This window comes from Anomalospiza imberbis, chromosome Z, assembly GCF_031753505.1.
Source record: "Anomalospiza imberbis isolate Cuckoo-Finch-1a 21T00152 chromosome Z, ASM3175350v1, whole genome shotgun sequence".
In the NCBI taxonomy this organism is placed as follows: Eukaryota; Metazoa; Chordata; class Aves; order Passeriformes; family Viduidae; genus Anomalospiza; species Anomalospiza imberbis.
In genome coordinates, this window is record NC_089721.1 from 15,564,196 (window position 1) to 15,585,675 (window position 21,480).

General features: G+C 39.5%; 1 protein-coding gene across 2 annotated transcripts in view; it reads left to right on the top strand.

The window, feature by feature from the left end:
• Nucleotides 1–21,480, top strand: part of ITGA2 (integrin subunit alpha 2) — a 68,049-nt gene that overhangs the window by 25,864 nt on the left and 20,705 nt on the right. For both annotated transcript variants that reach the window (XM_068177273.1, XM_068177272.1), the window contains 14 exons: nt 1,112–1,221; nt 2,138–2,229; nt 6,244–6,358; nt 6,757–6,884; nt 8,011–8,159; nt 9,035–9,185; nt 9,603–9,768; nt 11,023–11,096; nt 12,439–12,577; nt 15,122–15,267; nt 15,969–16,112; nt 17,984–18,187; nt 18,970–19,106; nt 20,580–20,719. In XM_068177273.1, coding sequence (XP_068033374.1) covers nt 1,112–1,221; nt 2,138–2,229; nt 6,244–6,358; nt 6,757–6,884; nt 8,011–8,159; nt 9,035–9,185; nt 9,603–9,768; nt 11,023–11,096; nt 12,439–12,577; nt 15,122–15,267; nt 15,969–16,112; nt 17,984–18,187; nt 18,970–19,106; nt 20,580–20,719 — 1,895 coding nt within the window. The remainder of the gene's footprint in view (nt 1–1,111; nt 1,222–2,137; nt 2,230–6,243; nt 6,359–6,756; nt 6,885–8,010; nt 8,160–9,034; nt 9,186–9,602; nt 9,769–11,022; nt 11,097–12,438; nt 12,578–15,121; nt 15,268–15,968; nt 16,113–17,983; nt 18,188–18,969; nt 19,107–20,579; nt 20,720–21,480) is intronic.

Below are 21,480 nucleotides of genomic sequence, written 5' to 3' on the forward strand. Positions count from 1 at the left end.
TAATATGATATATATAGAAATTGCTTTAAAATATAATAATTTCACAATTTTAATAGCACAAGGTATATTTGTGTTAGCCACCTATAAAATTTTAGAGAACAGCAATTTTGCTTTAAGCAACCCATTGATGGACTAAAAAAAGATGATTTCTAATTGAATTCAGTATTCTGTATTGGGGCCCCATTGCTTGTCTTCCTACAGTCTCCAAAATGCATTTTTTGCTACCATGGATTGTTCTGTTTGGAAATAAAGTCATATTGCTGCTGGAGCAAATACCCACAGTCCCTGCTTTTCAATAATCTGCTTTATTTTTAAAAACCCTTGAGATCATCATTAAGAGACTTGATGAAAGATAGGTGTTCTTAAGCAGTATTCCAAGAAGGTGAACTAAACAGTTTTTTGAAGGCTTTCAGATAAAAATTAAGAGCCTTGAAGAGCAGATGTTGGGGGGAAACTTTATGGCAGATGAACAAATGAGTCAGAGAACATGAATCACTTTTTGTTGCAGGCAAAATTATCATAAGTATTAACTTTCTTGTTCAGGATTACAGACTTTATGCAGCAGATTGTTACCACCTGCAGTATTTTCTTTCTGACTCAGTGTTATCAAGGTGTGGTAGTGCTCAAGCTCAGACGTAAGTGCTTTATTGCTGATGAGCAGATCCTGTAGAAAATGCTTCTTATCAGTTAAGAGAATAACCTAAAAGGAATCAGTTAACCGTTAACTGATAGAACAATAAGTAATATGTATCTTGATCCCCAACATATATATTTTTACATTTTTATGTGTCTATGTATGTTAGTACCTCCACTGTATTTCTTCTGACCTATGACATAATGTCACATTAAAAATGGTACACATGTTGGAGGCAGATGAGTCCCCAAAGACTCTCTCATTCTTCTTCTCCACCAAAGCTGCCCCTGGTGAATCCAGTGCAGTGTATTGACATGCAAGTAAAGCTTCTGAACAGTTCTGGAGAAGATTTCTACACCTGAATGCCTTGGGTGCTCATGAAAGCCTCTCTACCAGTTACCTATAGTGTGCCATGCAATGCTGGTGCTGAACTTTTTCAGTATCGTTAAGGACCTAATGAAGTCCCTTTTCCTTTAGGTTGTTGGTTGGTTCACCCTGGAGTGGCTATCCTGCAAACAGAACTGGAGATATATATGCATGTCCTGTTGGTGTGTCCAAAAACACATGTAAAAAATTGAATTTACAAGGTACGTTCTAACTAACAGTGTCTTGCTGCACTTGTTCATTTTTCCCTTGTGCTTGTACGAGGCCAATATACATTATTAAAACATTTCTTAACTAGCTGTCTGCATAATCTCAGATTCTGCGGAGGTATGTGTGTGCTGCAACGCCTCAGCCCTGATGAGACATGTGTCTGTCTGAGCAAAAATTGGTGCCTGCCACTGTACTCAGGCCAGGTGGTGCCAGCTGCTGGAGGCACTGGAGTCTCAGTGTCACCCACAGGAGCACCTGGGGTCTTTACCCTCCAGCCAAGGGGCAGGAGCACTGTGGGTCCCAAAGCCAGTGGCTGGTGGGCGCAGGGCTCCCTGCTGGCATCCAGGAGTGGGTGCCTGTCCCTATCCCCCCTAAACCAGGCAGGCGTGTGTGTCTGTGTTTGCAAACTAGCTATAAAATGGAGTTCAAGTTTGGTTACAGTGAAAATATGAGGCAGCAGGGTGTGCTGAGATGCCTCCTTTGTGTTTATTTGTGGTGCAGATAATTTCTACCCTCCACTGTCCCTTTCAGTTTTTTTGTCTAAAGCCTGACACTGGATCAGAGGAGTCTGGTGTCCTGAGGAATGTAACAGTAGCTACTCAGCTGGCGCTACTCAGCCAGCCAAAAACATGCAATAGGTAGATTGTTTCTTCCTCTCTTTTGCCTTCAGCTCTCTTGAGGGCAGATACTCTAAATGGCCATACTTAATTGATCTCTATATTTGGTGGTTAGCAATTTTTTCCCCCAAAGATTGGCTTTTGTTTCTTTTGTTTCAGAATTGTATGCAGCTATTGGGAAAAGGCACCTTAGATTATGAAAAATCAAGTTTTTGAAACTATTTCTGTCTTAGTAAATTGCTCCTACATCTTATTTATTATTCTGCAATTACTTAATCTAATTTTATTTCAGCTTTAATAAATATTCCAAATGTGACTGAAATTAAAGAGGACATGAACCTTGGCTTGACTCTGATACAGAACTCAAAAACTGGAGGATTTTTGGTATGTATCAAGATCATATGTAATACACACAGAAACTTCTGAAGAGAATCAAGAAACCAGAATTCTCCACACCTTTTCATAAGTCGAGGCTAAATGTATTTTATTATGAAGCATGGATTAGTATATCCCACTGCAATTACCTAGGGTCCAAAATCAATTGTGAAATGTATCATTAATGCAGGAAAATTGTGAGTGAGGTCTCTCCTTTGTTATCTAAATGTCTTATCCTAATTAATGTCTTAGTAATTTAAGTCAGACAATATAGACAAGAATATTTCCACCATTAAATTATTTAAGGCAGTCCTGTAGTGTTCTGATTGTACTTTCAATGGACTTTATATAATCTCTCCTCTGTAATTCACACTTGCACAGGCACTGTTCTCTTGAGATACCAGTATTTCCAGTACCTTGGATTTGTGATGTGTTTTATTTGGTTAGTGAGCTTGGAAGAGGATGCATTTTCTCAGAGTGTATTTCACAAACCACTGTCCTTGGAGCCTGCAAAATAGAATTCTTACTTGAAAGGAAGTGAATACCTGTTTAATATGTTATTTTATGATCCTAATCATAAACATGAAAACTCTTTGTGTGTAGCTGTATTTCAGTTTGATGTAGCCATGTCGAGTACGTAAGTAAAACAACAAAATACACAGAGAAGAGCTCTAGGCTGTCCTTAAGCTTTGTATTTTTCATTGCATCTCCCTAGTAATCACAAAAGTATTCAAGTATTTTTTATATTCATTAACATGTAGTTCAGTTTACTGAAGTACTTAGACGTATGCCTAATTCCAACCTTTCCAGCAGTTGTCATGTAATTAGTAAAGTTATTAATAACTTCAAACTACAGCAACAGTTATTTTCTTGACTTGTGGCTTGAAAAGGCCTTGATTAAAAAAATCTTATTCTCTCTCCTGAATATTACTTTCCATTACTGTTAATGTCCTATGCACCCTCACTTTTAGTCAGTATGAGTAACTTCAGTGTTTTAAAATACCTCATGCAGGGAAATTTGTATTTTCTAATAATATTTAAACTTCTCTCAGTTAAAAAGTATTTCCTCATCAACATGGTATTGATTGATTCTCCTTAAATTGCATGGATTAAAAAAAAAAAAAAAACACAAAAAGCCAGGTTGAATTGTAAGACATAAACGGTCACGTCTTCATCAACAGGAGTTCTTTTTTGACATAAGGAGAACGAGGTACTGGAGACAGGTGCTTATCTGTGACTCAGCCTCAACAAATACCAAAAGCCCCATGGCTTAGCTGTGGCAGGTATTGAACCCCATGTGTGGACTGCCTGCTCGTATTTGCAAGCTGCTTCCAGCTGGGACTTTGCTCCAAGACTCTCTCTGTGGCAGCTGGCCTCTGTGATGGGCTCTGGGGGTTATTTCAGGGCTTCCTCCTCCCAGCCCACCGTTCTCCTTCCTCCTGTGGCCTCTCTCAGCCTCCATCTGCCTGTCCCAGTCTGTGCTGCTTGCTCAGTCCCTGGGCTCTTTGGCTGGGGAGTGTGACCCAGGCTGGCATGTCTGTGCTGCAGCTCCCGAGTCCTGCTTGTTTGGCAGTTTGATGCCAGGGGATTGCTTCCCAAAGGTATTTCTAAGTGCAAGGCAGTCGTCTCCCACACGCTCATTACATTTTTCTGAGGCATGCTTAGTCCTGTTGGAGAGTTGCTGAAGAATTTCACTGACGGTTAACAAAGTTTTTCTGGATTTCCCATCTTTACCAGTTTGTTTACTGGGCAATGCTGTGCCTTTAGTTGAAAGAAGCAGCTCTCATCTCCCTGCATATAAAATCTCCCTTTTCTATTTGACAGCCCACAACCACCTTTCTCCTTTGCCTTGCTAAACAAATACAGAGTTTGTTGACTGAAATGTTTTTTTAAACAGTGTATTTGGTATTTCTCCAACTCAACAGCTTCTTGTCACACATCTTTAAGCCATATTTGCTTTGTATGCTGGCTGCATGCTTGCAGACACCCTGCAGTCATCCAGTGCCCAGTCCATATGCTTCTCTCCCTTCCATTCAATGACCTTCCAGTTTATGCCCAATTTCTTAATGTTAGTCCTGAAGGGCAAGTCTCCACCCCTTTATAACTTTCTGCCTTTCAAGTTCATCTGTCCTTGATATGTGATCTCCCCTTCAGTAATGATGCATCTTAAATTTCTGACTTAAGCAGTGCTGGAACATTAATTTTCCCCCGTTTTTATTCCTCTGAAGATCAACAAAGATTATTAGAACATTTTTACTTTTTGCTCCAAGATTAACATCACAGTTTTGAACTGCCACCAATAAAGAAAAAAAAGTTAGAAAATGGGCAAATAAGACTGATCTAAAAAGAACTTTAAATTAATTTTAAAGGCCAGTAACTCTCCTCCAGCTTCATAGAGATGATTTATTTTATACCGTTCACCTTTCTAAAAATCTGTCTTTTTCAGTATGAACTAACCATGCCTTATGTAGCAGCTAAAAAAAGCACTTATCTCAAGATCAGATAATGTGGATATACTTCCTTTCTCATCTAGAAAATCCGCCATCTGGTCAAATATCTTAGGATAGTTTGATGTTGTCACTCGCTGGGAAACCAGTGGGTGATTTAGCTCCTTTTTGACTTATTTTTCAATTTAATTACTTTTTTCTGCCCTCTATTATTCTTGAGAAAAGTCCTTCTTTTCCTAAATAAAGGTGGGTGTAGAATGTATATATAAGGAAACTGTAATTTCTCACAGAACCGTTAGAGAGAGGTTATGTAGAGGTTACATTTATTTCCTCGAGTTTATAGTGTTTTCTTTGAAGAAGGAAACACAACCACCGACTCGCCACCCCAACCCACACACACACACAGCTCCCCCTATATTCTCACGGCAAGATACTGTCTTAATATGTGGTTGGTATCAGTACCTATAAAGATATAAATGACAGCAGGTTGATCCAGCTGAAAATACTTCTATTTCAGGAGACTGTTTCCTGCAGGGAAGCAGGGTCATTTTCCCCCAAAGCCAACGAAACACGTAGCCGGGGGGTGCGCGGCCAGGGGCAGAGCTCTCCCGCTGGTGTGGCCGAATGGGACAGTGCTCACCGCGAGGCGGGAGATGGTGCAGTTTACCCTGTAAACGCGAGGTGGATTCCCGTTGGGACGAGGCTTAGGAAGGGGTCCGAGCTGTCGGTCCCCCGCTCGGGTCCCGGTTCCCCGCTCGGGTCCCGGCTCCCCGCTGGGGTCCCGGTTCCCCTCTCCGGTCCCGGTTCTCCTCTCCGGTCCCGGCTCCCCGCTGGGGTCCCGGTTCCCCTCTCCGGTCCCGGTTCCCCGCTGGGGTCCCGGTTCCCCGCCCGGGTCCCGGTTCCCCTCTCCGGTCCCGGTTCCCCTCTCCGGTCCCGGTTTCCCGCTGGGGTCCCGGTTCCCCTCTCCGGTCCCGGTTCCCCGCTGGGGTCCCGGTTCCCCGCCCGGGTCCCGGTTCCCCGCTGGGGTCCCGGTTCCCCTCCCGGGTCCCGGTTCCCCGCTGGGGTCCCGGTTTCCCTCTCCGGTCCCGGTTCCCCGCTGGGGTCCCGGTTTCCCTCTCCGGTCCCGGTTCCCCTCTCCGGTCCCGGTTCCCCGCTGGGGTCCCGGTTCCCCGCCCGGGTCCCGGTTCCCCGCTGGGGTCCCGGTTCCCCTCCCGGGTCCCGGTTCCCCGCTGGGGTCCCGGTTTCCCTCTCCGGTCCCGGTTCCCCGCCCGGTCGCGGCCCGCCCCGCTCGGCGCCGCCGCGCGCGCCCCGGGCCCGCCTGCGCGGGGCGCTGCCGCCACCTGGCGGCCGCCGTTGGCGCTGCAGCGCGGGTTCCGCGGGATGGGCGCCGGACAGCGCCGTCAGGAATTCCGCTCCCTGAGGAACTGTGTGAGAGGGGTGACTGGCCCCATAACCCGAGGGAGCTTTGCTGATCCTATATGCGTGTCGTCCTGCTTGTGTTGGTTTTGTGTATAGATATGGTGAGACAAGTATTTGTTATTTTTACCGTTTATTTTTGTTGTTGTTTTTTTTTAAGACTTGTGGTCCCTTGTGGGCACAGCAGTGTGGAAGACAATACTACGCAACAGGAGTTTGTTCTGAAATCAGTCCAAGTTTTGAGATCCTACGAAGCTTTTCTCCAGCTGTTCAAAGTAAGCCAACATGTGCAGAACAGATTCAAATAAAAACAAACAAACAAACATATCAAACAATATGAAGAGATATTGTGTTGGGGTCTGTTAATTTTGATTTCTTAAAGAAAACAAGTATGTGCCAAAAGTATGTCCCAAAATCCTGGGATTGATATGCAGAGACTGACAAATTGCAATCCAGTGCTGATGTAAATATGGTCTTAATCCTCTGTATTCAGAGGCATTGCACCGGTGCAGGCTTAAAACCTGCGTATGCTCCTGTTGAGTCCTCATTCTGGCGAAGCCTCCTGATCTGAAGTGTTGCCTGTGTGAGACCTAAATAGGCACCTCTGTATTTAGCTGAGGAGTATATTGAGAGTGCAGATGCATTTAACGTCCACTTCTTATTTTTGTTTTAGAGTGTTCCTCTGTTATAGATGTTGTGGTGGTTTGTGATGAGTCAAACAGCATTTATCCCTGGGATGCAGTGCGGGCATTTTTGAAAAAATTTGTACAAGGCTTAGACATAGGCCTTAACAAGACCCAGGTAAGTCAAAGACATAGTTGAGAAAGACCAAAAAAACCCAAACAAAACCTAAACCAATCAGTTTTGAAGAAAATCAAGCGTGATTTTGTACAGTACCTCAATCAAAGCCACAGGTTATTCTGCTCAGTTACCCTACTCAGTGTTGGGAATTTTATCCCATGGTTATCCTATTTCAAAAGTGATTAGTAATTTGATCCAAAACATAAATTAACTGAAATAGAAGTCTGTGTTGTATCTAGGGGAGTCAGATCTCGTTCACGCATTAGACATAAAAGTAGTTGAAAATAGTCTTTGGGGATGTGATAAAAGTAGAACAGACTTTTAATGGAATTTTCATACAACTCTCACTTTCCAACTGCTGCATCTTTAAAACAGGAATTTTTCCTACTGCTTTACTCACTGATCTTTGAGGGTTTTTTTTTCCTTTTGATTTGATGATGGTAAGGAAAATTTTATTGCCTTTTTTCTTTTAAACATCTTCTGTCTTTACAGTTGTCCATTTTCCCTAAACAGTTCTGAGAACAAAGACTGGGGCACTGGAAATCTCTCTCCCAAAGGCTGCCTTCTTCCTTGGGCTACTTTGGAAGTGAGGTGCTTAAAAGCTAGGCTTTCTGCTCAGTTCTTTCTGAACCTCACCTTCAGCATCGTCTCTTTTTCCCCTTTGTTTTAAATGCACATCTTATCTTACATCTTTAGCTTCACCTATATTAAAAACAAGTAGGGTTTGCAGTGATGTAAACTAACCTTTAGTACTTCCTTAGAAGAGATCAGACTGAGGTGCTGTCAGCTTGTAGAACTATTGCTATTTCCTCTTTTTTCCCACAGCACCTTGTACTATTGCTATTCATCAGCCCTCCTAGAAGTAACCAAGCAAACATTTAATGTCTACTATTTCAGATCGTTTGCAGTAACATACTGTAGCCTATAACAAATGATACAAAGTGCAAGAGCATTTTAGCTTTCTTTGCTTTTCAAATGTGTTAATATTAATTGGTTTTATATGTGTTGAAAGGGAACTGTGCATTTGCAGACCTTTTACACCAACCTAATGCATAAGTAAGCACTATGATTCTATGTAACTAATTGAAGAGCATCATAATCTAACACCATTTTTTTAATTGCATAGGTGGGTTTAATTCAGTATGCTAATGATCCTCGAGTAGTCTTCAACTTAAATACATATCAAACCAAGGATGAGGTTGTTAAAGCAATGGAGAAAACGTTTCAGAAGGGAGGAGATCTCACTAATACTTTCAAAGCCATTGACAATGCAAGGTGAGATGCATTGATGATTTACTGTGCAACTGTTTTAACTTAACTTACATGGCAATGAGAACATCTTGAATTTCATTCCCACTGGAAGACCATGTGCCCAGGGCCTCTGGAGTAGGTTCCCAGCTCTAGGCAGAATCCATCAGGTACATTTACAGTGTCCCATGCAGACTGGTACAGGAATATGTAAACTAGAATTGCTGAAAAGCATATTGTTAGCCATTGGGTTGAACTCTGCTCTAAAGGAATTCTAGCACCCAACAGAATTGCTTGTTATGTCACAGATCTCTAAACATGACAGTGCATCAGAGTAGACAAAGTTTCAGGAAAGATAGAAAACCACTGAAAAAAGTAAAGTTTATCCAGGTATTCAGTGGGCCCAGTAACAGATCTGTTTGCAGATCAGGCTTTGGTTGATTGCAGAGAAAATAAAACCTCTTGTCTGTTGTCAGTTTGTCATTGCAGCACCACGAGTGTGAAAAAAAAATAGGTAAAATTTAAACCAATGTTTTATGACTCTGGACACATATACAAACCAGGTCCACTTCTCAACAAGAAGATGCTCTTTTGAAGTTTAATCAAGTACAGAACTCTAGGCCAAAATACATGCTGAATCAAATTAACTTGAGAATTTGGTTTAGGAACAGACTCAGCTTTCAGTGGAGTCAATATTTGCAGTACTATTGAGAAGCCTATTATTAATTCTGTTCCATTTTTTTTCTGAGTTTGGTGATGCCAATTCCTGTTGGCATTCCAAGTTGCTTCTTATGCACTACAGAAGAAACTTCTTCTGAGTGATGGACATATCCATTACAGTATATGGGTTGGATTCCATCCATTATGGATTGATGTGTGACAAACCCAATGTTTTATAACAGACAGTATGCCTTCTCAGCTGAGTCGGGAGGACGCCCGACAGCCACAAAAGTCATGGTTGTTGTGACAGACGGAGAATCACATGATGGCTCCAACTTGAAAACAGTGATAGGTAAATGCAATGAAGACAATATAACCAGATTTGGCATTGCTGTAAGTAATACTGAAATTATACGTTACTGCATGTTTGAAAGGTTGTTTTGTTATGTATGTATAGAATCACATGTTCTATACAAAAGTGGTATGTAACACACACATTGTTACACTGGTGAGACTGAAGCAAAGTCACATTAATCCTCTGGACTGTTGGAAATTCTGGTCTTTTCACTAGCTTAAAAAGCAAGACTAGAATTGCCTGAGCAATTTGAGTGCTCCCTTGCCAGGCCTTATGTACTTTTCCTGTATGAATGGTCCCTTGCATAGGAATGAACTCTAATAAGCAATTCAGTAATATGAAAAAAGGTAACTTTTTTAAAACAATGTAGAATATTTGCTAAAATAATACAGAAGGAAATTAAGTAGCACCATGATCTCTCTCTTCTTATTTTGCTCTTTGTTTCTCTACACAAGGTTTTGGGATACTTAATAAGGCATGAACTTGATACTAAAAACTTAATTAAAGAAATCAAGGGAATTGCTAGTCATCCAACAGAAAAGTATTTCTTCAATGTGTCGTCTGAGGCTGCACTGCTAGAAGAAGCAGGAACACTTGGAGAACGCATTTTTAGTATAGAAGGTAAAATACTCAATGTCTTTGAAAAATTAGATCAGATTTTATTTTGCTTCAGTTTGGTGCTGTATTGTGAGAATGAGGGGTAGCTGGAACTGCAGGCTGCTCCCTGCTCACCAGGAGGGCTCTGGTTTTCAGAGGTGTTCCCCCAGCTACTCTACCCATAATTAGCCTGAGCTTTAAGTTAATTTATGCAGTTTGGGGAAAACATTCCCCAGCTAATGAAATTTCTATCATGTCATGTGCTTCAGGCATGGGGGCTTTTCCATATGCAGCCAAATGTATTTCTTACCATCAGAAGAATAAAGATATCTTTACGCTTGTGAGCTTCACCTGTGTGAATCCTAAGCCATTTTTAAATTAAAAAAATAAAACAAAAAAAACCACAAAACAAAAACAACAAAACTAAAAAACCAAGCCAACAAAAACCCACAAGCCAAACAAAACAAACCAGAAGACTGGGTTACTGATTACAGAATTGAAAATGCAATTTGTGTGGTGGCCCCCTCCAGGCCCCTTCCCTAGTACCACCCACACTGCTGTGTATTGCTCAGAGGAAGGTGTTGCAGAGGTGAGATACTTTGGCTGTCCCAAAAGCCAGCTTTTAAATTTAAGTTAAATTCACACCTTGCCTTGGAGATGTGTAACCTGCTCCCAACTCCCTAAGAAGCTTATGTCTGCCACTTTCCTGTGCTCAGGAAGAAATCTTCCCTTCTCTTTCACCTTCATTTATTCTTTGTTGGGCCCATGCTGCTACTCAAAGCAAGAGAATAGGTCTTTTTACTGAGTGCTCCCACTAAATTCCTATCCATCTAGCTTAGGAAATGGATGTCACAGTACAATTACAACAGTTTTTTTTAATGTCCTATATGAAAATAAAAATTTCTATTCTGTTTGGAAGTTGTGAATATACAGTCATTAAAGCTGTTAATTTCAGGGTGTTAATGCTTCCTAGGAAACACATAATGAGACCAGCCACAATGGCAAGACTGTGCAAACTGATTCAAACCATCTTGGCCATCACCTTCTGCCCTTTTTTTGGAAGAGACTTAAAGCATGGCTCTTAGCTCCATCTTACCAATTTTTTATTAAATCCTCCAAATTTTCTACCATTTACCAGCTCTGATTTCCATTGCTTATAAATGCTTTAGCCAAATTGGTGGATATACACAGCCCCTATATACCTAAACTCAGAGGCAGCAGGACTGGATTTTGTGTGGTTACATAGAGATAACCATATATGCATATCTGTTTTACCAGGTACTGACCAAGGCGATACCTTCCAAATGGAAATGTCACAGGTGGGCTTCAGTGCATATTACTCACAAAAAAAGGTATGTGAGTTTAATTATTTAACGGTACAAATAGATGTACATATGTATACATGAGTGTAAGAAAAGAGAAATAAAAACACAATGTCCAATTTTAACAACTTTTGACAAGCAAGAGAATATCAAATTATTGTTTCATTTTTTACTTGAATATATATTAATAAGTATAGTTGTGTTATAGTTTGTTTCATGTACTAATTTTGAGATGTGTTAATACAATAATTTCAGTGATTTCTGAGTTCACGTAGCAGGAAAAATTCAATTCCTCCTTGTTTGTGACTAGATATATTGTAAAGCTGGTAGGAAGCCACCAAAATATAAATAAATCAAATCTTGTATATTTTTAGAGAAAATAATTTCTCTATAAATTATAAAATTATTTATATTTGTTTAAAGTGTATTTCACTTAAAAATTAGAACCAAAAATCAGATATATTTTAGTGGTAATCAATTTTAAGATTATCAAATAAGTCCTTCTTGTAAAATCCAAATGCGGTTCAATCAGCTTTCAGCTGAAAATACAAGAAGATTGTTTCTTTCTCATAATCCTTAAAGATGAATGAAATAATTTTTTATAAGTCCTTTGTATTTGAACAAATTGAAGTTTTAAATTATGAAGCTGTTGATGCTAAGAAATGGCAAAAAATGAAAAACATATGGGCATTTTTTCAGGAAAATTATACATTCAATTTTATTGCAGTTTTCTGTAACAGTGTGTCAGTTTACTGAAGAATTTTAATAACTTGAATAAACTAAACTATGTTTGTTTTCTGTGTACAAGTATAAGATTAAGTGTTCCTGTATGAAGTATTCTGTATAATGAGCCATGCTAATTTGGATTTTAGATTTAACTCTTCTCTCAATAACGTCTCCTTACATAAAGAATTAAACTGTATCTATTCACATCAGCCTTTCTGTGCTGTCATTGGTACTTTTGTTATCGAGAAAAGGGGCTTTAGATTTTTTGTACAGCTGCATTTGTGTGATCCTCAGTCTTCTGAGGATCATGGGTGCATAAAACCACGGACTTAGTGAGCCCAACCCCAGCGTGGACAGACATAGGAAATTATCACAGTGTTTAATCAAACCCATTTTATCATGAGTTGCAATGCCACAGGAACCAAAGCAGTGACTTATCCTCTTGCAGTAGAAGGGTTATAATCCCTCTTAATGGGACAGTAAAGTCCTGCACCTAAGGAGTAGCTCCAGTCAGCTGCCTGCAGGCTTTAGTCTGCATCATTGGCTTAAACACAGTGATGTAGGAAACTATGCATAGGACCTTCAGCTTTGCTCACACTTTTTCTAAATCAGATAGTTCTAAAATGTAGACTTTTATTTTTTAAAGGATGTTCTGCTGCTGGGTGCAGTTGGGGCCTATGACTGGAGTGGAACAGTAGTTCAGGAGTCTTCAGACAGAGCCACCACCTTTCCAAGCCATGTGTTTGAGAAGATTCTACAGGACAGAAATCATAGCTCATATCTAGGTAAGGGGCTGAAATACAAACCTGGAAATGTATGAAACCTTGATTAAGATATTAAAGAAGTTGGAAGGTTCTCCCCTAGCCAGATTTGTATTAAGAAATTCTTTGAGAATGTGAAAAAATGTTTTGGTCAAAAAAGATTATTTTTACTTGTCAGCAGTTCATTGAATAAAAACTTGATTAAAAAAAAATCCTACTAATAAAAACAAAATCAGTCTTTGTCACTGCTGTGGTTTAACCCCAGCTAGCAACTAAGCAGCCACACAGTCAATCCTCTTAAGGGGAATGAGAATGGAGGAGTCAGAAGAGTTAAAGTGAGGGAACTTCTGGGTTCAGATACAGACAGAGAAAGTGAAAGTCAAGCCTGCAAGCAAAGCAAATCAAGGGATTTATTCACCACTTTCCATGGGCAGACAGGTGTGTTCAGCCATCCCCAGGACAGCAGGACTCCAACACACACAAGTGACTTGGGAAGACAAATGCCATCACTCTGAACATGCCCTCCTTCCTCCTTCCTCCTCCAGCTTTATAGGCTGAGCATGCCAGCCTATGGAATGGGACACCCCTGTGGTCATTCGTGGGCAGCTGCCCTGGCTGTGTCCCCTCCCAGCTCTTTGTGACCCCTCCCAGCCTCCGCGCTGGTGGGACACAGAGGAGCAGAAAAGGCCTTGATGCTGTGTGAGCGCTGCTCAGTAGTAACTAAAACATCTCTGTGTTATCAACACTGTTTCCAGCATAAATCCAAATCACATCTCCTCACCAGTTGCTGTGTAGAAAATTAACTGTATTCCATCCAAAACCAGCACAGTTACAGAGAAATAATAAATCATGGGATTTGAAAAGGCTGCTCAGTGAATCATACTGATCATTTTGAGTTGCTTCTGTTACAATATTTGAATGTTCTTCACCAGTTCGATGTGGATGAGAAGCTGATTGACTTTCTATTGTTTCATATGTGCTTGCTGTTCTCTTAGCTTTCTCTGGTTCAGTTTATAGATTTTGGATATTGCTACCACTTAATAGAGATTTTACTTACAATCTCCGTATGTATTTTTGACATGCTTTTGTGACCCAATAAAGCCAGTCTGTATTCTCAGTTCATTGAACTGTTTTCTGTAAACCTTCAACATGCCTGCTCTGCTGTTCCATCCCTGAATAATGTGACTACATTAGGCATCTATGACTTTCTCATTCTTAAAGGTATTAAATAATGTGCTCCCTTTGCAACTAACATAACCTTTTTCCCCACTATGGCTCAGCATTACTTGCATCCAACAAAATGAATAAATCTAAACCCAAGCAAATAAGCAGTAGCTCTTTTGCATGTATGACCTCTTCAGACTTTCTCTTCCTTTATTTTCTTAATAATTTTTAAAAACTCAGGTAATTTCCTTTCTTTATAAGGCATTTTCAGTGTATTTACTTTAATCTTTCTGGAGCATCCAATGTTGTTGCCTTTTCTGTCCTTTTATTTCCCTTCCACTTTCTGTCCTCCAGTAGGAGATCTCCATACCAGCTCTCTCACCAGCATGTGAGAGAGTAAGTTAAAGGGCTGCTGGAACACAGCCTGCTCAATTGGCCCCTGTTCTGCATGGCACCCACTCACTTCAGATGATCATATTCTGCATTGATTAGGAAGGTGTGTACTTGCAGAATTAAATCTCGTTTTGTTGCTCATTGAACTTCAGTCACAAAAGTTGTTCTCACCCTGTGTCTGAACAAAAAATCTGAATTAGACTGGTGTGATATAAAGATCAAGGCATAATCCTTTTAGACTGTGCTCCTCATATTGTTCTGCAGCTTGCTAAAGATTTGCATATTCTGTCCTATCACTGGCATTTTGTTATTAACTATAGACTTTATAAAGAATGACTTTGTTTTCTTTGTTTAAAATAAATTTGCTAGAACTAAACCACAGAAATCTAAAGTATGTACTAATGCTAGATTCATACTGCTAATACATGTTTACATTTTTACAGGCATTAAATGACATTTTCTGAAAGCAAATAAATGCTAGTATAATGGTAATGAGGATTAAAATGTTCAAAGAAGTTCAGTCAGCTCTTCAGCTGACAAGTTGTTAATGTAGCCTCTTCTATTCAGACAAAACACTGGTCTGTGGTTTAGTGAGCTGTGGGAAAATGCACTGCAAACTTTGCAGAAGCTAGGTGTTCCTCTCTAGTTTGAAGACTGGTTCAAACATTCATCTCATATTTCTCTTTATTTCTTCTTTCCAAGGATACTCTTTGCACGTTTTTTTTTCCTGTCTCCTTCATACGCGTGACATTTTTGTGGTCTACATTTTACTGAACAGGCTAAGCTATTGTGTTCTGTAAACCTGCTTCAACTTGATCTGTGTGTCATTGTTCTCTCAGAAGAATATTGCAAATTCTATGCATATACTTCCCATAACTTCCCATCTGGAATCGTCACTCTGTGCAATTAACACACCAGATTGGCTCATCCTCTGTGCCTTTATGGATAACCAACTGATAAATTGTAATTAAAGATCTCTCACATATGTTAAATGTTGACTTCTATTCCCAGGTTATTCTGTTGCTGTTCTCTCAACTATGAGCTCTGTGTATTTTGTTGCTGGCGCACCAAGATCCAACTACACTGGCAGAGTGGTGGTTTATAATGTTGACAGTGATGGTAATGTTGCAATTGTGCAATCACAGAGAGGCGAGCAGGCAAGTATATTTTGGTCATGAATACAGACTTTCAGGAATCGTTTTTTATTGACCCAGCAGTAAATTGCAATTTGTTTGGAAAATCCCTCTTTGTCTCAAAGCATTTAGAATCCACTTGAACTTTTCTCTGCCACTAGACTATTTCAATGAGGTTAGCTGTAACTCTTAAACAGTATTTTAGGAAGTCATCCAATTAGTGGCAAAAGATAATATACAAATCTAACTAATGTATCCTTCTGTCAACAAAACAAATCAGGACACATTCAGTAAACTGCTCTGCCTGAGAAGTTATGAAGTAGATGACATCAGAAGATAGATATGGAAGCTCAATCTCTTTTTCTCTGTTTAGAAAAGAGGAATGAATTTAATTGGTTTTGGTATCATCCGTAAGACAAATCTGAGAGTAGATCAGAGGCTGGGTAGTTTCATGTGCAGTTACAAAAAATATATACCTCCCATATCTTAATTTCTGTTGGCATTTGTGTTGCTGAGTGGTAAAGCCATAGCAACTATGGGACAGAAATAGTGAAATATGTGTAAGGATATGATTCTTCCAACAATGGAGCATGCTACAGAGTAATTTAATTCATCAACATTCAATAGCATTGGAATATTACTGGATGTAAGTTTTCTGAATCAGGTGCTATAAAGTGAATTACAAAAACCATACACAGCGACAACCCATTTACTTCTGATTTCAGATTGGCTCCTACTTTGGCAGTGTGGTGTGTTCAGTGGATGTTGACAGGGATTCTGTGACAGATGTGCTGCTTGTGGGTGCACCAATGTTTATGAATGACCTGAAGAAGGAAGAAGGGAGAGTATACATGTTTTCCATCACAAAGGTAAAAATGGCTCAAGCCCTAAAAGCTGCTTAGGGCTAATTTCTTTCAAATCAGATTGGCCACATGCATACTAAAAGGCCTTTGGCTTCTCCAGGTCCTCAAAGTCACTATTTAGTGAATATTTTCAAAGTGTTAGAAATATTTCAAGTGACTTTTTTTTTCTTTTTTTTTAATAAGAAACAGAGCACATGCTTATCCTGGGATGTGGTGTAAGGGCAGGGATGAATGGTGCCAAGCCTTCCTCGTTAGAGGGATGTGTCTGGAGGCCTTTCCAATGTTGCCTTACGTTTTCTGCTTTTCAGTAGCAGCTGCAGACTTGCCTCAGAACTGCTTGTGCGTGTAATCTGGGAATTAGGCAGATGGAACAGACCAAAATAGAGCCAATGAGCAAGGCAGTAGCTAAGCACTATTAGTGGTCAGGGGCCTGGTGCTCTCAGTGTCTCCCTGGCCCTGGTGTCAGGCAATGTGCTTCATGCTAATATAGCATGGGTTGGCCATATCTCTGAAAAACTTAGCTCAAGGCTTTTGTTAAGTAATTTACCATTTGTTGGTGGTGAACGTATTCAATGCCTGACAGCATTCCCAAAGCAATTCTAAGAAATGCTCTTCTACCAGCTTTCTGCATTGTTACATAGACTCTAATACTGGATGGTTACCATAACTCTTGCTGTCCCCTCTATTCAGTAAATATTAGTTATTTGTCTGATGCTTGACTGACAGTGCTTTTTATTCAGACCTGTAGTAGGTGTTTTCAGAATATATGTATTAACCATACTGAGCCCTCTGGCATTTTTGAACAGTCTTTCATTCACTGGATGTCTGCAAAGTAAATTAATATCTGACATTTATCAGAGAAAACAGATTTTAAAAACAATTTACTAGGTAAATTGCAATTAAATAAATAGAGAGGAGGGACCATGCTCCTTAGCAGGGCCTCAGTCAGAGTATCCTGATGCAACAGGAAACTACCCTAAAACTATTTCAATGTTAATAGAGGAGCTGAAAGTTGGCAGCTGACATTGGTCTTTTTGCCTATGGTATCAGACATGAGATATGAAAGAAAAGAAAAATGAAAGGTTTTTTTTTAAATTTGCTTTTGAAAACCAAATAAATTGGAAGACTATCTTAAAATTTTTAGTTGTTGTCAAATGTTGGGTTTAAATTTTAAATAAGAAAGAATAATGAAAGGTACTTTTAATGATTTGTGCAAGTTGTCCCCATTGCGCAAATAATACTTTTCTAGTAATTTTTAATAAATAACCTGGCTGTTATTTGTAACATTTTAAGCACAGTATGGTAACTGAAGGTAAAGGTGAGGATGCTATTTGCCAGAGTTGCATTTAATCTAGTGTAAATGGGATTATTTTACTATGAAGATTTCCAATCTTTCTTTCTTCATTGGCATTGGAGAGGTCAGGAGTTTACCATTTGGACACATGTTTTTTGCATTAGTTTAGTAAGGAAATTCCATTTCTGTTTCAAAGAATTATGTCCAGTTACATAATTTCCATTCCCTCTGCATAAAAACCAGTAATCCAAAACTGGAAACTGTATTTTTCAATGTATTGTGAAACTTCAGAACAGTCAGATGAGGACAGAGAGGGCATTTAAGCTTCATACATATGGTTATATTTGCTGTTAGTACTTTGCATAGCATGCTTTGATTTTGCTGTGTAATTCTTGCCAAGACTTTGAGACATAATGCAAACTGAATGGGCAATACAATGGGGAAGGAATTCATTGTTGAGCTATCTGAGGGGAATGTACTGGAAAACAGAAACAAAAAACAATGTACATAGATACTGCTCCTAGGTCTAATCTGGTGCAATGATAGCTGTGTTTCTGCTTTTTCTTATTTTTCAATTTTAAAGAGAATCTTGGATCAACAAGAACTCTTGGAAGGTCCACAGGGGTCAGAAAATGCACGCTTTGGATCAGCAATTGCAGCACTTGCAGACATTGATTTGGATGGTTCTAATGATGTTGTAATAGGTGCACCACTGGAAAACCAAAACTCTGGAGCAATTTATATTTATAATGGATTTCAAAAGACTATACGTACCAAATATTCTCAGGTAAATAACTGTTGAGTAATGCTGTACTTGGTGCCTTTAAAAGTGCTAGAGGAAAACAGAAGGTTTTCTGTGCTTTAATTGGCTATTGTTTCAACCTCTTAAAGGAATACTGTTATTCTCATGGTTTATTTCATACTTTGTGCCTCTCCTCCTTTCAGCTGTCAGCATATCCAGGCTGATGTTGTGGTGCTTATAAATGAACCATATAGAGGTTCATTTGCATAAGCATGCAAGAGGCTCATTCTGAGCCATTTTTGATGCCTGAGTGTGAAGTCAACTACTATCCTAAAACTGACACCCATTATTTTCAGGTTTTTAGTGTTGATGTACAGCATTGAAGATCAGATAAATCCCAACTCTGCAAATTACAAATACATAGTATTAAAGGCAAAGTCTTTCACTGGTCTTCATATATACTATAATGGTAATCTTATTATCACTTTCTATGCAGATTTTCTGGTTGCAACAAGTATTTGTTAGAACTCTTATTAAGCTTCATTTTCTTTGAGTTGCTCAATGTGAGATGGAAAAAGTTTCCAGCTGTATCTGGCATACAGCAGTCAGTTGATCTGCTCCCAAGACAGAAAAATCTAGTCCTTTGTCTGCTCCAGCAGAGGAGAAAGAAGTGTTACAAAAGCATCTGAAAAAACACCCACAAATGCATTTTGTTTAAACAATACATTGCATATACAGGGAGTATCAGTGAAAATCTATTAATCAGGCTACTATCTGTGGACTTAAGCATGCTTTGGCAAACTCAGTAACCAAACTCTCTTTCCCAGAAAATCTTAGGATCAGATTCTGCTTTTGGACAAAAACTCCAATTCTTTGGAAGATCAGTAGATGGCCATAGAGACTTAGATGATGATGGCATTACTGACGTATCAGTTGGTGCTGATGGAAATGTGGTTGTGCTATGGTAAGTATACTTCTTCTTAGAAAGGAAGCAGTTACTGCTTCAGATGCAGCTGTTGAACATACAGTTAATTAAACAGGAAAAACAAGCAAATTAGAAAGCTCTTTGTTCAATGTTTTCAGTGCTAGCACACTTACTGCCTCATCACTGCTATCAAAACTAGCTAAAAAAAGAGCATTAGACTAAATCTCTTTTAGGCATTTATCATTAAACCACTGAAAGCCAAGGCACCACACAGGGCAGAGCCAGGACATGTGGGAGGAAGCCAGGTGGCAGAGCCTGGGAGGGACCTGACCAGGAATGAGAGGGCCAGGAGACATCTGCCTGCTCCTGCTGTGCAGAGACATGGTCCAGAGGGAAGGGACACCAGCAGGGAATGGGGCTTGATGGAGGGTGTTTGTAACAGCAGGTTGTGCACCTCAGTAGCCACAGTGTAATTTTGATAGCTGAGCATGAGACAGATGAAACCATGTCTCACACAACCTGCGTGACCTTTACTGGCTGATAGCTCATATCGGGGGAGCATTGTCCTGCAGGGTAAGGACAGAGAGCAGTAATAGAGAGTTGAGAGCTAGTTCTGGCAAGAAACACATTTTTAATGGCACATTGCCTTTGCCACAGAAGTTGGAGTACTTTCACAAAATATAAAAAGGTTTCACAGAACCCAAATCATCTGCTTGCCTAAGTAGGCTGTGATTTCCACTCTTTATTTGAGGAACTAAATTCAAATGCTGTTTCCTTTCCTATCTGTTGCCTGTCTTCATGCCTCAGGCTCCCCATTGTAAGAAAAATATCAGTGAATTGCTCTTCTTTCATAATGAAACAAGATAATTAAAAATGAATGGTCAGTTTGGACTTTTGAATGCTGTTGCTGCTGCTGCTGCTGGGAATTTCATTAAAGAAAATTATGCTCCTTGAAGTACCAGCATTTATTTAGATTTGATTAATGAAGATGCTCATTCTTCAATCACTCTGACATTTGGGCTGATTCATGCATTTCATTTGATTAAAGTGTTTATTTTTACATGTAGGGTTCCTTTGAAACACTTCTTTAAAATCTTGATTAATTACATCAAAGTTCTTTTTCAGAAAATTTACATTATTAAATAAAATGAAGAATTACCCAATCTCACCTTCCCAGAAGAGCTCTAAAAGAGCAGAAGGTTACTTATTTGGAAAATAGGCCAAGAGCTTCATTCTCTGATACCTTGAGGGATTGATTAGAGCATTGGATTAAGTCATCAATCAAGCCATTAATTTGACATGAAAATATGTATCATTATTACTGTAAGAAACTATATCAACAAATTCATGTATGCTAAGGAAAAATAATTTTACCAGTGCCATTAAAAGAAGTTTACATTGGGAACCAAAAAAAAAATCAATACTAACATTTACAGAGAGTGTTAGACAACAGCTTCTGTGTTACCTAGTGTTCTTCAAAAACCCATGTAACTTTTAAAATATATTTGTCAGGTCAAGAGGCATTGCAAATGTGTCCATAACTGCTTCATTTAAACCTGAGAAAATCAGTTTGCTGAACAAGAATACGGATATAACTGTCAAAATATGTTTTCAGGCTTCATTTAGACCTGCTAAGAAAAATAATCAAGTGGGTAAGAGTATTTCAATGATTTGTCTTATATTACTTCCTTCAAAAGTCCATTATTTAAATGAGCAATGGAAAGTCTAATTATGTATTACATTGAATGTCAAGAATCACAAAATCAATGTAAAACTTAAGTGCTTGAGAAAGTGTTTTTAAGATCTAATTCATCACTAGCTCCATACTCTTTGAAAAGTGGGGAATTAACAGTATAGAGAACAGCTGTGTCCTTGTTGTTCAACAATCCAGAAATGTAATTCGTGAGGAGCTAGGTTCATCCAACCTTCTGTTTTCAACAGCAGACTGCATACTTTTCCTCTTCAGAAAAAGAAATTTAAATATTTTCCAGAGGGTCAGAGCAGTTTTCAGTGGGAGGAAGCTCTTCTTTTCAGAGCACAGTGAATATTTCCATGACCAGCAGTGGGATCCCATGAAATTTTTAAGTTCAGTCTCAGAGACAACACCACTTGGACTGCTTCAGTGCTACATAAAGTGCCTTTAGGAACTCATGATTTTGAGCTATAAAATAACAATGAACTTTCACAACGTAATAGTCATAAAACAAAGAGGAGGTGGCAGACATTATTATGTGATTGAAGAGAAGATGCAGATTCTTTAAAGTCACCTCTGAGTTGAGTGATATTGTTGCAAGGCCCCTTTACCTAGAGTAACCCTGGCCCTGCTGACTGGCTCCTTGCCTGAGCTGCAGGCTCAGACATCTGCAGTGGAGGCCGGACTGATTGCCATTTAATGTGGCCCTTGCAGATCAGG